Here is a 14319-nt window from a genome sequence, read left to right on the forward strand (position 1 = left end):
CTTCCCTCACGACATCCATCAACCTTCTCTTTGGTATTCCTGTAGCTCTCTTGCCTGGCAGCTCCATCCTCATCATCCTTCAACCAATATACTCACTATTTCTCCTCTGGACATGTCCAAACCATCCAAGTTTGCTCTCTCTAACTTTGTCTCCAAAACATCGAACCTTGGCTGTCCCTCTGATGAGCTCATTTTTAATTTTATCCAACCTGGTCACTCTGAGAGCGAACCTCAACATTTTAATTTCCGCCACCTCCAGCTCTATTTAATGCCCAAACTGATAAACTTGATTGTTTTTAGCTTTGTAGTGTATTCAATTAAATATAAGTTGAAAATGATTCAACTTAACCAAAACCAATTCTATTGACTAAATCATTGTATGTATATATTGATATAAATGTTTAGAGTATTTAAATTGGAAGTTAACTCATCCTGCAATTCACACTATGCATGCAATACATACTATGACCATTTGCACAATATAATGCTGTCAAATAAAGCTTTATTACCGTAAATATTCTACCTCTATAAAGGTGGTAATAATCTTATTTGATTGACACTGTCAGAGAAGTATTAATTGGTATTGTTGTGGATGTAAATTTCCGTGTGTAGAGCTGTACTGCATTATAATGGCAGTGAGCTATCTGGTATTTTGAGTAACACAATCAGTTTTTTGAAGTCAAAAATATTCATTAGAAATAAGTCTTAATGTGATGCAGTACAGTTCTCCACCACTGCAAACAACATTTTTTTTTTTACAGTTTGTTTTGGCTGTTTGTATAGATGCTGAATTGCTGCATGAAGAGGAAGCAAGCCAGAGATCACATTTGCAAGACCCCTGAGAGAAGCAAAGAAATTGCCGTGCAGAACATCGACCAATTGACAGAATTTACAGGAGCGACTTCATCCACACAAATAGCTGCTGTGTCACCTGGGAAATCCTTGGACTCTTGGAGTGACAGTGAAGAAGAGTTCTTTGAATGTTTGAGTGATCAGGGGGACACTGAGTCTCCATGTATTAGAAGGGAAAAAGATGGCACTAAAACGAGAGCAGAGGGCAGGATGCACCCCTATAACAACATGACCCTTCTGAACTCTTCGGAGCTTCTCTTTATTCCTGTGACACAAGTAATTTTTCCCTCAATTACTTTTAAATGATTTTAAAAGCATGCTTTTAATATACATAACTTATTTACTGAACAATACTGCTTATGTGGATTACTGAGTTGGTGTGGAAATGTTTGTCTAAAATGTAACAGGCAATATATGACAAAAATTGCTCACGTTTTATTATTATTATTCAACAGTGTCCACTTGGTGGAAATATTTGTCAGTGCTGTCTCTTTTCCAAAATTTTATTTATTCATCTGTCTACTCATTAAATGTAGATATGAGAAAATGTAAATGTATATTGTGCATGTCAAATGTGCATTAATTGCTTTTATGTTTTACCAGGAACCTGCTCCCATGACCGAAGATTTATTAGAGGAGCAGTCAGAAATACTTGCAAAACTGGGAACATCAGCCGAAGGTGCCCAACTTCGTGCTCGGATGCAAAGTGCCTGTCTTCTCTCTGACATGGAGTCTTTTAAGGTTAGGGACACTAAGTAGGCCGTAAAGTACACTTGGTGTCTTGGTATTGGTGTTTGACTATATAACTGAAAAGTTGCAAACTGCTGGTGTTTTGATTTTTATTTTTTTGTTCCTTGTCCTCTTACCCCTCTGAGCATCATTTATGTGTGAGGTGCAACACTTCAAATCTATGTTTGTTTAGATTCTCAGTCTTCCAGGACATGGTACTCTGCAGGGTAATCTAAAAAAGGTCGAATTGAGTTAGCTGGACTCTTCTTGTTTGTTGATGTTTCACTTTTTTCTGAGTTTGTGGAGTCTTCCTATTTCTATCTTTGTTGAGTGTGTCCCCTGGGGGTGGTCACAAGAGGGTTACTGTTGCCAGGTATGGATAGTGAATGACTGTCCTGCATACCAACTGGTTGTTCAACTGCCTAATGACAAAACAGTCATTCTTCCGGGGCAATGAGACAATCTTTTGTGGATAGATGTCAGGATATAGTAATAAGCAGACAACAGGTGATGGTGTGACTCTCCACCTGTTTAGACCAGGGCCTTTCTAGTTTGCTATATGGCTTGTTTCACATCTCTTTCAAACCAGTGGTCCTCCCCATCCAGAATTTCAACATTGTTGTCGTCAAAGAGTGACCCTTTACTTTTTTTGTGATGCAAATGATCTGCTAACTCTGAACCCAAAGAAACTGCTCTCCTATTTCATCTGTTTAAGGTTTGCTTTGTCTCTCCAATACAGAGGTCATTGCTCTCCTCACTACACTATACTTAACCCACATTTCCGATGAATGAATGTGCTTGGATTTTGAGTGTTGGTCGGAGGGGCCTTAGGCATAGGCATAGCCACGCTTCCTGTCAGACTGCCCCAGGGCAGCTGTGGCTACACAAATAGCTTACCATCACTAGGGTCTGACTGTGGAGTGAATGAATGCGTGCAATTGTAAAATGTCTTTTGTGTGCCTTCAAAAGCCCTCTTATAAGTGGTAAGTAAGCCAAGGGTTGGCCAAACTTTTTTTCTCCAAGGGCCGCATACAATAAAAACAAAGGCTGCAAGGGCCACTTTGAAATTGTTCAACTTTAATTTACTAAACATGCTAAAACAACACGTTCTTCACTCACCAATATACACCACTACTGAAGATGGAGAACATGTCCTAGTTTTTATAACAACTTTGAAATTTCTCTATAGAGCAAGTACACTTGTTACAATTGTCGGGCAACATTTCCAGCATTTATAATTTACAAAACCCCTCGAAAACTTCGAGGGGCGTAGGATAAAGAAAAAGTGAGGAGGACGAATGAGCCTCCGCCCTCCACAGATCGCAAGTGCAAGGTCAAGAAGATAGAACATCATATACATTCGAGTGACCCTTTGGCGCTCACATGCTTCTTGAATGAGAAAATAAGCAATAGTCACATTACATTCAGACAAGATGGCGCCTAACCGAGTGGTCGCCTCGGTAACTGTTTTTGTATCATTCGTTCGTCTGTGGAGACATTACACGACTTATTTACACAAGGTAAGACGACCTAAATATTAGGGAGTCTTCTCTGCTCTCATCGATTCACCTCGCAAATTTATGCTCTGTACCCAACAAAATGGGCAAGCTTCATCTTCTCACAAAGACCAGTAAAGACGTCAGACGTTCCGCCGCCCTGTCCTTCACAGAGACATGGCTAGGTGAACGCATCCCTGATGGCACCGTAATGCTTCCGGGCTTTAAACTACACCAAGCGGACCGCATTATGTAGGGGCAAAAAATTTTTTTGTCAGCCACCAATTGTGCAAGTTCTCCCACTTAAAAAGATGAGAGAAGCCTGTAAGTTTCATCATCGGTATACCTCACCTATGAGAGACAAAATGAGAGAAAAAAAAAAAAAAATCCAGAAAATCAGTCTGATTTTTAAAGACTTTATTAACAAATTATGGTGGAAATTAAGTATTTCGTCAATAAAAAAAAGTTAATCTGAACACTTTGTTATATACCCTTTGTTGGCAATGACAGAGGTCAAATGTTTTCTGTCTTCACAAGATTTTCACACACTGTTGCTGGTATTTTGACCCATTCCTCCATGCATATCTCCTCGAGTGCATTGATCTTTTGGGGCTGTGGGTGGGCAACACAGACCTTCAACTCCCTCCAAACATTTTCTATGTGGTTGAGATCTGGAGACTGGCTAGGCCACTCCAGGACATTGAAATGCTTCTTACGAAGCCACTCCTTTGTTGCCCGGGTGGTGTGGTTGGGATCATTGTCATGCTGAAAGACCCAGCCACATTTCATCTTCAATGCCCTTGCTTATGGAAGGAGGTTTTCACTCAAAATCTCACGAGACATGGCCCCCTTCATTCGTACCTTTACACAGATCAGTCATCCTGGTCCCTTTGCAGGAAAACAGCCCCAAACCATGATGTTTCCACCCCCATGCTTCACTGTAGGTATGGTGTTCTTTGGATGCAACTCAGCATTCTTTTTCCTCCAAACACAACAAGTTGAGTTTTTACCAAAAGGTTCTATTTTGGTTTCATCTGACCATATGACATACTTCTAATCCTCTTCTGGATCATCCAAATGCACTCTACCAAACTTCAGACGGGCCTGGACATGTACTGGCTTAAGCAGGGGGACATGTCTGGCACTGCAGGATTTGAGTCCCTGGTGGTGTAATGTGTTACTGATGGTAGCCTTTGTTACTTTGATCTCAGCTCTCTGCAGGTCATTCACTAGGTCCCCCCGTGTGGTTCTGGGATTTATGCTCACCGTACTTGTCGTCCTTTGACCCCACGGGTTGAGATCTTGCGTGGAGCCCATGATCGAGAGAGATCATCAGTGGTCTTGTATGTCTTCCACTTTCTAATAATTGCTCCGACAGGTGATTTCTTCACACCAAGCTGCTTACCTATTGCAGATTCAGTCTTCCCAGCCTGGTGCAAGTGTACAATTTTGTTTCTGGTGTCCTTTGACACCTCTTTGGTCTTGGCCATAGTGAAGTTTGGTGTGACTGTTTGGGGTTGTGGACAGGTGTGTTTTATACTCATAACAAGTTCAAACAGGTTCCATTAATACAGGTTAAGAATGGAGGACAGAGGAGAGCCAGAAATCTTGCTTATTTGTTGGTGACCAAATACTTATTTCCCACCATAACTTTCTAATAAATTCTTTAAAAATCAGACAGTGATTTTCTGGATTTTTTTTTTCTCATTTTGTCTCTCATAGGTGAGAAAATTACGGGCCTCTCTCATCTTTTTAAGTGGGAGAACTTGCACAATTGGTGGCTGACTAAATAGGTTTTTGCCCCACTGTAGCTATCGGGGAAAACAAAAACTGGCACAATATGCCTCTATACCAACGGAAAATGGTGTACCAATGTCTCGGAGCTCAACACACAGTGCCGCCCGGACTTGTAGTTGCTGTTTTTTAACTGTAAATCATTGTACTCGCCATGCACGTTCGCTTCATTCTCGTCAGTGTTCACATCCTCCCCAGGCTAACACGAACACCACACTGAATGATGAACTTGAAAATAAAGCACCCAGATACGCCCCTCATTATTCTTGGGGAGTTTAACAAAGCAAAAGCAACTACACACTCCCTAAATACAAGCAGCATATTGACTGCCCCACCAGGGAAAACAACATTCTAGACCACTGCTACACCACACTAAATGAGGCATACCGTGCTATCCCCAGTGCAGCACTGGGCTCGTCTGATCACTGCTTAATTCACTGAATACCAACATAAAGCCACAAACTTAAATGTGCGAAGCCTGTGGTGAAAACAGTGACAAAGTGGACCAATGAAGCAAAGATAAGAACGTCAAGACTGTTGAGACTGCACAGATTGGAGTGTCTTTGAAACTTCACCTGGCAGCCTGGATGACTATACAGACAGTGTCACATCCTATATCAGTTTCTGTGAAGATGTGTGTATACCAACAAAGACATTTCACACGTTCAATAACAACCAGCCGTGGCTTACTGTCAAACTTCAGCAACTTCGCCAGGCTAAAGAGGACGCCTACTGATGTGTGGACAGACTGCTGTACAATTGCGCTAGAACCAGATAACAAAAGAAATTAACATCACAAAGAGAAATTATGCAGAAAACCAGGAAGAACAGTTTACTGCTAACGACTCTAAATCTATCTGGCGAGAATGATAATCACTAACCGACTACAAACGACCATCCCCCCAAGCGGAGAGTAATTATGTAGCAGCATGTATATGTGTGTGTCAGAATCAGAATCATCTTTATTTGCCAAGTATGTCCAAAACATACAAGGAATTTGTCTCCGGTAGTTGGAGCCGCTCTAGTACAACAGACAGTCAATTTACAGAACACTTTGGAGACATAAAGACATTGACAAAAAACAAAAAACGATTGTGCAAAACGATGCAGAGTCCTCCAGCACTTAGAGCAGTTCGAATGACTAATATTGCAATAGTCCGGTGCAATGACCATTGTGCAAAGGGCGCTGAGACTTCAAGGAGTGTATGCGGTTTAAAGTGACGAGTAGTGCGATCATGTGGGACAATGTTGGTTGTGCAAATGTTACAGATACTCCTCAATCGGTGTGAAAATGGAGCAGATGCTACTCTGGCATGAGTGGCCAATATATGCAAATAGTGCAGCATGGCGAGACAACTACAGTGAGTGCATGAGTACTACATAATTGGCCCCAAAAAAATGTGACAACGAACTCAAGTCAAATAATTTCCAGCTTGTTGTAATGGAATTATAGGTTAGGTGTTTAAGAAGTTGATCGCAAGAGGGACGAAGCTGTTGGAATGTCTACTAGTTCTAGTTTGCGTTGATCGGTAGCGCCTACCTGAGGGAAGGAGCTGGAAGAGCTGGTGACCGGGGTGCAGACGGTCCGAGAAGATTTTGCACATATATGTATATATATATATATATATATATATATATATATATATATATATATATATTTCAGTGACACGGCACAAGCTTTTACATAGTATGCAGTATTCCTATATATTGTGTGTCTCTCGCTCGAGTTGCGTTATAACACGCCGCACAGAAAGTCTTTGCCGTGTGTCTGTTGGCTCGTCATATAGGCAAAAGTACAGACGAAAGTACTGAAAACTACTGCGTGGGTCTTTTTTTTCCAACTGCCCAGTGCATGGTAACCATACTAGAGTCGCAGGCATATACAAGGAAATGCTCACCTCTTTTCTGCGGCGCTTTGCTGCTGCACCATGACAGCTGCAAGATTTAGCTCTCTTGCTGGCGGTTGAGGTCCCGATGGCCGTAGGAAAAATAGTTGGCACCGCAGCTGGTTTCAGCCTCTCCCTCTGTATCCAATGCTTTCTCAAAATACGCTGGTTCGAAGTGGTCACAACAGTTTGGAATGCTTGCTAGGCACCCATAGCTGACCACGTTTCTTCCCCTGCCAATTGACTTTACCTATCCACTGGTCATGTATTCCTTTTTCACTTTGAAACCCAAAAAAAAAAAAAAAAAACCTTGCCGCTGCCTGAACCATTTGTGCAACCAAATGCCATACAATAAAGCATCGTGACATCGTTAAATCATATGACAAAAAATATACAACAGCATGGAACGATAGCACACAACGCCAAATGAACAAGATGTTTGGTTTGTGTGGCGTCACAGCGCAGGAAACAGACGAAGACCAGAAAGCGCGGGATGCAAAAAGCAGAAGGTGCATTCTGCATCACATTTATCGATTTAACTGCTGTATATCTGCTATATAATCACTTCGAAATTTCAGTGGTGGTTTTTTAAAGGGGTTCTAGAGTTATCAAGAAAAAAATTAAAATCTTTGTCCTCTGACCTTTAAACACTTGTCATTGTTCCAGATTATTGGACCACTTGTCACTTTAAACTGCTTGAATTGCTTGAAGACTTCACCATTTGCACAATTGCCACTCTACCAGATTATTGCTGGATTAGTCATTTCAAACTGCTCTAAAATGCTGGAGGACTGCATCATTTGCACAACTGTCATTGTATCAACATTGCCACAATACTTTCATTGCTCAGTGACTCTCCATAGTGTCTTTTTATGTCTTAAAAGTATTTTTTGTCAAAATGGCTGTCGTCGCACTATAGCGGCTCCATCTAACGGAGACAAATTCCTTGTGTTTTCGCCATACTTCGCAAATAAAGAAGATTGTCTTTCTGATTTCTAGATGACGTTCTTTCACAAGCAGACAGGAATTAATTACAATAAATTCCAAGATGGCGCCTACCAGTGTGGTCACCTCGGTTACGCGCTAGTATTGTTTTTGTGTTTTTCGTTCGTCTTTGGAGACATTACACGACTCGCTTTCACAAGGGGAGACTTGCTAACCATCAAGGAGGCTACTCCGGAATTTCTTTCACCAACTTTCGCAAATCCGCTCAGTTTTTTCCTCGAGTTACTTACCGGAGCGGCGTCCGCGGTTTTCGGCGCATGGAGGCGGAGGCGACGCCACAGAGGGAAGCGAGCGGGCATCCACTTGAAACTCCGCAAGAGAGGATACAGATTGGCGTTCCCGTCGATCCACCTCGCTGCCTTGTGTCAACCGTCGAGACCGTAAAGTTCCTGGGAATTACAGTCTCTCAGGACCTGAAGTGGGCGACCAACATCAACTTCGTCCTCAAAAAGGCCCAGCAGAGGATGTACTTCCTGCGGCTTCTGAGAAAGCACGGCCTGCCACAGGAGCTGCTGAGGCAGTTCTACACAGCGGTCATCGAATCAGTCCTGTGTTCTTCCATCACAGTCTGGTTTGGTGCTGCTCCAAAAAAGGACAAACTCCGACTGCAACGGACAAAAACTGCTGAAAGGAAAGGATTGTCGGTACCCCCCTACCCACCCTTGAGGACTTGCACGCTGCCTGAACTAAGACAAGAGTGTGCAAAATCCTCTCGGACCCTCCACATCCCGGTCACCAGCTCTTCCAGCTCCTTCCCTCAGGTAGGCGCTACCGATCAATCCAAACTAGAACTAGCAGACATTCCAACAGCTTCTTCCCTCTTGCAATCAACTTCTTAAACACCTAACCTACAATTCCAACATGCTGGCAATTGTTTGTCTTTTGTCTTGAGTTTGTTGTCACGTTTCTGTCGGGCCAATTGTATATTACTCATGCACTCACTGTAGTAGTCTCACCACGTTGCACTATTTGCATATCTGTTGTTGACCAATACTGGCCACTCATGCCAGAGTAGCATCTGCTCCATTTGCACACTGATTGAGGAGTATCTGCAACATTTGCACAATCAACATTGTCCCAGATTATCCCACTTCTCGTCACTTTAAACCGCATACACTTCTTGAAGTCTTGTCGCCCTTTGCACAATGGACATTGCACCGGACTACTGCAATATTAGTCATTCGATCTGCTCTTAGTGCTCGAGTACTCTGCATCTTTTTGCACAATTGTCAAAAAAACAAACAATTACCAGATAACTAGCAACCCTTTACTACTCACTAACTGTTTTTTTTTTGTCAATGTCTTTATGTCTCAAAAGTGTTCTCTGTCAATTGACTGTCTGTTGTCGTATTAGAGCGGCTGCAACTACCGGAGACAAATTTCTTGTGTGTTTTTTGGACATACTTGGCAAATAAAGATGATTCTGATGATCAAGGTTTGTTATTTTGATGAAAGGCGACCAGTTTGTCACAATGTTATTCAGATGATTAAGTTTAACTGAAATTTTCTGTATATTTATATATTCTATGATAAGATTCATTAATTGGTTTATAATACGATCTTGTTTATCTTTCCACTTTAATATTGTTTTCTTAGTATCGCAAAAATTACAAGTATTGGTTGGAAATGTTTATTTGGGTGTTCTATTACTTTTAGATCACCAAGTAAGCCATAATTTGTATAAAGTGGCATCCTGCAGTTCAGAACAGAGACTTTTGCATAACCAATAAAGGAACCTGTGTTTTAAAATCACCTATTAACTCTCGAGGTTCCTAGCGTGTTCGTTTTCATGAAAGAACTACGATTATAACGACATTAACAGCCAACCAATTTATTCCTGACAGTTGAGTCTATACATACTTCAGAGCTCTGGGTCAGCAGCTATGCTTATCTTAGCCTCAGAAGAGATAGTGTAGACTGAACAAAGCTATCTGGTCCTGCCCCAGACTTATACAATGTTTCAAAGAGGAAGTATGGAATCATCTTCGTCTGATTCGTCCAGTGTCCATTGATGTCATCATTGCTATGCAGAATGATGGCCGTTTGCCGCTGGTGCCAGACACGCTGTCTCAACATTCTTGCTTCTCATAAAGTTTACAGCAATCCTTTGTAGCCACTGTTATCTCCGACAGATGTTCCCTGTGGCCTCCACGTGCACCCTTCTGGGAGCTTTCCAGCAGCACACCCCCACACCCTTATCTGATTTACATTTTATCCTCCCTGCAACAAAGCACCAATGTTCACGCACAGACCAGTTACACAATAAAACCATATATCACATTAATCCCCCTTTTGATCTCTGCTAATCAGAGATCAACACCCTCTAAACATGCAGCCTAGTTCGCTATAATACTCAATAAAGCCCAAACTAAATATAGCAAATATAAAAAAAATTAAGGAGAGGATACAAAGGCGACGTTCAACGTAGCGAGCGCACTCATGGTCTCCATGTCCTTTTTCAGGGGCAGCAGCAGATATTGGCCATGGGGGTCCTTCCCCTCAAAGGCCTTGAGAACAATCCGGAGGATAAGACTCCTGAGACAAGGAATGATACAACATCCACACAAAGCAAGCACCGCAATGACAACCAGGATGGTTTCATCCATCCACCGTCTCCTCATGGAGACAGCTTCTCTCCTCCATCCAACCTCATGCGATGAACCTGCGTGCACCAGAAAACTCCAATAAAAGTATAGTGATGAATCAAAGTTCAGAATTGGAATACTAACCTCCCTTTGGGATATATTACAAATCAATGTGTCCACTTTACCAGTGGCACACTTTGTCGACAGCTGTCCCTGGGCCACCCGACCCGATGGTACTGGTGGGAGTCAGTACAGCAAAGTTCCTAAAGGCTACTACACACCAAATACACAACAACAGAAATACAAAACACCATCCACAATTAAACAGGTCGTCTTCCTCGTCGCAGAGGCCCAGCTGACAAGTCCTGCAAACAAGCCCTTTTATAAATTAATCACAACTCTGCAAAAGATGCTCCTGCCAAAGGGGGTGGACTACATAATTCCTGTATACATACTCCAGAGAAGGCACAAGTCGGCAATTGTCACCAAACATTGATATTATTCCCCAATTCATTCTTAACATGTTTCACAAAAATGTTAATGTCAATAGACCAAGAATCACATAACAATCAGCGTTAAGTCAGCAATCCAACAACCTGCAATATAACAACACTGTCAAGCTGCATCCTCCTGGTTGTCCTGAAAAATAATGTTATTTCCACAAATCAGTCTTCCCCTCTTCATCATGTACCCAGTCGCAAAGGTCAGTCATTCAACAGTCTGTGTAGACCGTACTCTCTTATCAGTCACACTGTCCTCGGTAACTAAAGGTTTGAAGTCCTAATAAAGGGACATGGCACAAGTACTAAATTTGAACTCAGGCTCCCAACATCTTGGGATGCTATATTTAATATGGGTGAGATTTACTCTTGCATGTGATCACATCCCCACAATCACTTCTGTTAGCCAGCTCCATTGGTGCCCCATTTCTGCTTTTAATTAACACGATACAAACATTAAACACGAAACATAAACATCTAACACGACATGACAAGCTAGACTTCTCAGACAATAACATTGGCCTGGACCCAGGAGTGGATGTCCATTCCCACTTACACACCACACAGACAAAACTGAACACAGAATACTTACTGGTTGAACCGTAACTCCCAACCATCCCATCTTGAAGCATTTGTGTTCTTACCCAGTTAGCGGATCTACATCTGTAATTTGAGAGTTATGAAACTTGTACAGCCACCTGAGGCTTCTTTACCACAATTAATATCCAACTTCCCTTTTTCCTGCTTGGGCAAACAGTTGACTCATCTCCTGCAACCATGTAGCTTTTATGTGAAGGTTGATAGGTTTGAAATAACTATGACAATCACTACACAAGGTCTTCCTCCTCAGTAAAGCGATATTCCTGCTAGAGTGACGATTTAAAAATAGCTCTGGCTAATAATGACTAATTTTTATCACTATCCAAGTGTAAAAGAAGCGGCTTGCTTAAATGTTGCTCAACTAACCACACGTTACTATGCAAAATTTTCCCCAGGTACCTTTACAAGTCTACAGGTGTCCTTCATAGCTTTTGCTAATATGCCGTAACTAACTGTTTGATTAAGTCCCCTAAATCCCAATATTACATCTGGTAAATTATCAAAATCAAGTCACCCTCTACCACTACAGACCAGGCCTCTATCCATTGTATTACTTAATTGACCCTATTGTAAATCTCTCGCTGGCCTTTGCAATACTTGATAGCTCTAGGAAGGGTTCTGGTCGTCCCAAACGTGTGTTCCATTTAAGGATTATGGAGGCCACTGTGCTCTTACGAACCTTAAGTGCAGCAGAATTTTTTTTTTAACCTTGGCCAGATCTGTGACTTGCCACAATTCTGTCTCTGAGCTCTTCAGGCAGTTCCTTTGACCTCATGATTCTCATTCGCTCTGACATGCACTGTGAGCTGTAAGGTCTTATATAGACAGGTGTGTGGCTTTCCTAACCAAATCCAATCAGTACAATCAAACACAGCTGGACTCCAATGAAGGTGTAGAACCATCTCAAGGATGATCAAAAGAAATGGACACCATCTGAGTTAAATACGAGTGTCACTGCAAAGGGTCTGAATACTGATGGCTGTGTGATATTTCAGTTTTTCTTTTTTAATCTGCAAAAATATCAACAATTAAGTTGTTTTCTGTCAATATGGGGTGTTGTGCGTACATTGAGGGAAAAAATGAACTTAAATGATTTTAGCAAATGGCTGCAATATAACACGAGTGAAAGATTTAAGGGGGTCTGAATACTTTCAGTACTCACTGTACGTGCTGCTCCGTAATACGTACTTTCTAATGCAAGGGACCATTAGCAGTTCGGCCACCAGACGCAAGAAAAGCAGCAATCACTTGTGCCATCTGTCATACTGTTTAATATATTGACCATCAGGATTGTTGTTGTGAGCAAAAGACATTTGTTCAGAGTATTCAGTACAGCTCATTTTTGTTTTGTTAAATGTTTTTTGTATTGTGTTGTACTTTAACTTGAAACTATGTCAGCGGTATTGTTATGAAAGATGATGCAAATAAGAAAAACGTAGCAATGATGTAAACATGATGTAGCATCATAACTTGAAAATGATAGTATTTACATTTTAAGGCATCTTCATTATTCCAGAGGAGGGCAAATTGTTTATTTTGATTCTTGCATACCTGTAAATTTTGACATTTGACAGAAGCTGTATGCTACTATTTTTCTTCTAGAGCTTCAGCGATGTACGCTAGAATAGTACAGAACATGAGAGAGAAGGAAGAGTGGAAGAGGCAAATGTGGTGGACCAGGAAGTAGCAATGATTAGCAAGGGGCAGGTTTGGCACGAAAGAGGATGAAAAAGAGAAAGGCAGTTGGTCATGATGACATTGCTGTGGAGGTATGGAAGCATCTAGGAGAGGTGACTGTGGAATTTTTGACCAGCTTGTTCAATAGAATTCTAGTGCGTGAGAAGATGCCTGAGGAATAGAGGAAAAGTGTGCTGGTGCCCATTTTTAAGAACAAGGATGATGTGCAGAACTGTGCACTATAGAGGAGTTAAGTTGATGAGCCACACAATGAAGTTTTGTGCAAGAGTAGTGGGGGGTAGACTCAGATGTGAGTATTTGAAAGCAACAATATGGTTTCATTCCTAGAAAGAGTACCACATATGCATTATTTGCCTTGAGGGTGTTGACGTAGAAGTACAGAGAAGGTTAGAAAGAGCTACTCTGTGTCTTAGTACAACCCCAATTCCAATTAAGTTGGGACGTTGTGTTAAACATAAATAAAAACAGAATCATGTTCAACCTATATTTAATTGAATACACGACAAATACAAGATATTTAATGTTCAAACTGACAAACTTGATTGTTTTTAGCAAATAATCATAAACTTAGAATTTTATGGCTGCAATACGTTCCAAAAAAGCTGGGACATGTGGCAAAAAAGACAGAAAGTTGAGGAATGGTCATCAAACACCTGCTTGGAACATCCCACAGGTGAACAGGCTAATTGGGAACAGGGTGGGTGCCATGATTGGGTATAAATGGAGCTTCCCTGAATTGCTCAGTCATTCACAAGCAAAGATGGGGCGAGGTTCACCTCTTTGCGAACAAGTGCATGAGAAAATAGTCGAACAGTTTAAGGACAACGTTCCTCAACATACAATTGCAAGGAATTTAGGGATTTCATCATCTACAGTCCATAATATCATCAAAAGCTTCAAAGAATCTGGAGAAATCACTGCATGTGAGCGGCAAGGCCGAAAACCAACATTGAATGCCCGTGACCTTCGATCCCTCACGCGGCACTGCATCAAAAACTGACATCAATGTGTAAAGGATATCACCACATGGGCTCAGGAACACTTCAGAAAACCAGTGTCAGTAAATACAGTACGGCACTACATCCGTAAGTGCAACTTGAAACTCTACTATGCAAAGCAAAAGCCATTCATCAACAACACTCAGAAACGCCACCGGCTTCTCTGGGCCCAAGCT

General features: G+C 41.6%; 1 protein-coding gene across 4 annotated transcripts in view; it reads left to right on the forward strand.

The window, feature by feature from the left end:
* Nucleotides 1-14319, forward strand: part of rab3gap1 (RAB3 GTPase activating protein subunit 1) — a 156421-nt gene that overhangs the window by 86600 nt on the left and 55502 nt on the right. For all 4 annotated transcript variants that reach the window (XM_061692207.1, XM_061692208.1, XM_061692210.1 and 1 more), the window contains 2 exons: nt 784-1128; nt 1456-1593. In XM_061692207.1, coding sequence (XP_061548191.1) covers nt 784-1128; nt 1456-1593 — 483 coding nt within the window. The remainder of the gene's footprint in view (nt 1-783; nt 1129-1455; nt 1594-14319) is intronic.

The sequence above is a fragment of the Phycodurus eques genome, chromosome 12 (assembly GCF_024500275.1).
Source record: "Phycodurus eques isolate BA_2022a chromosome 12, UOR_Pequ_1.1, whole genome shotgun sequence".
Taxonomy (NCBI): Eukaryota; Metazoa; Chordata; class Actinopteri; order Syngnathiformes; family Syngnathidae; genus Phycodurus; species Phycodurus eques.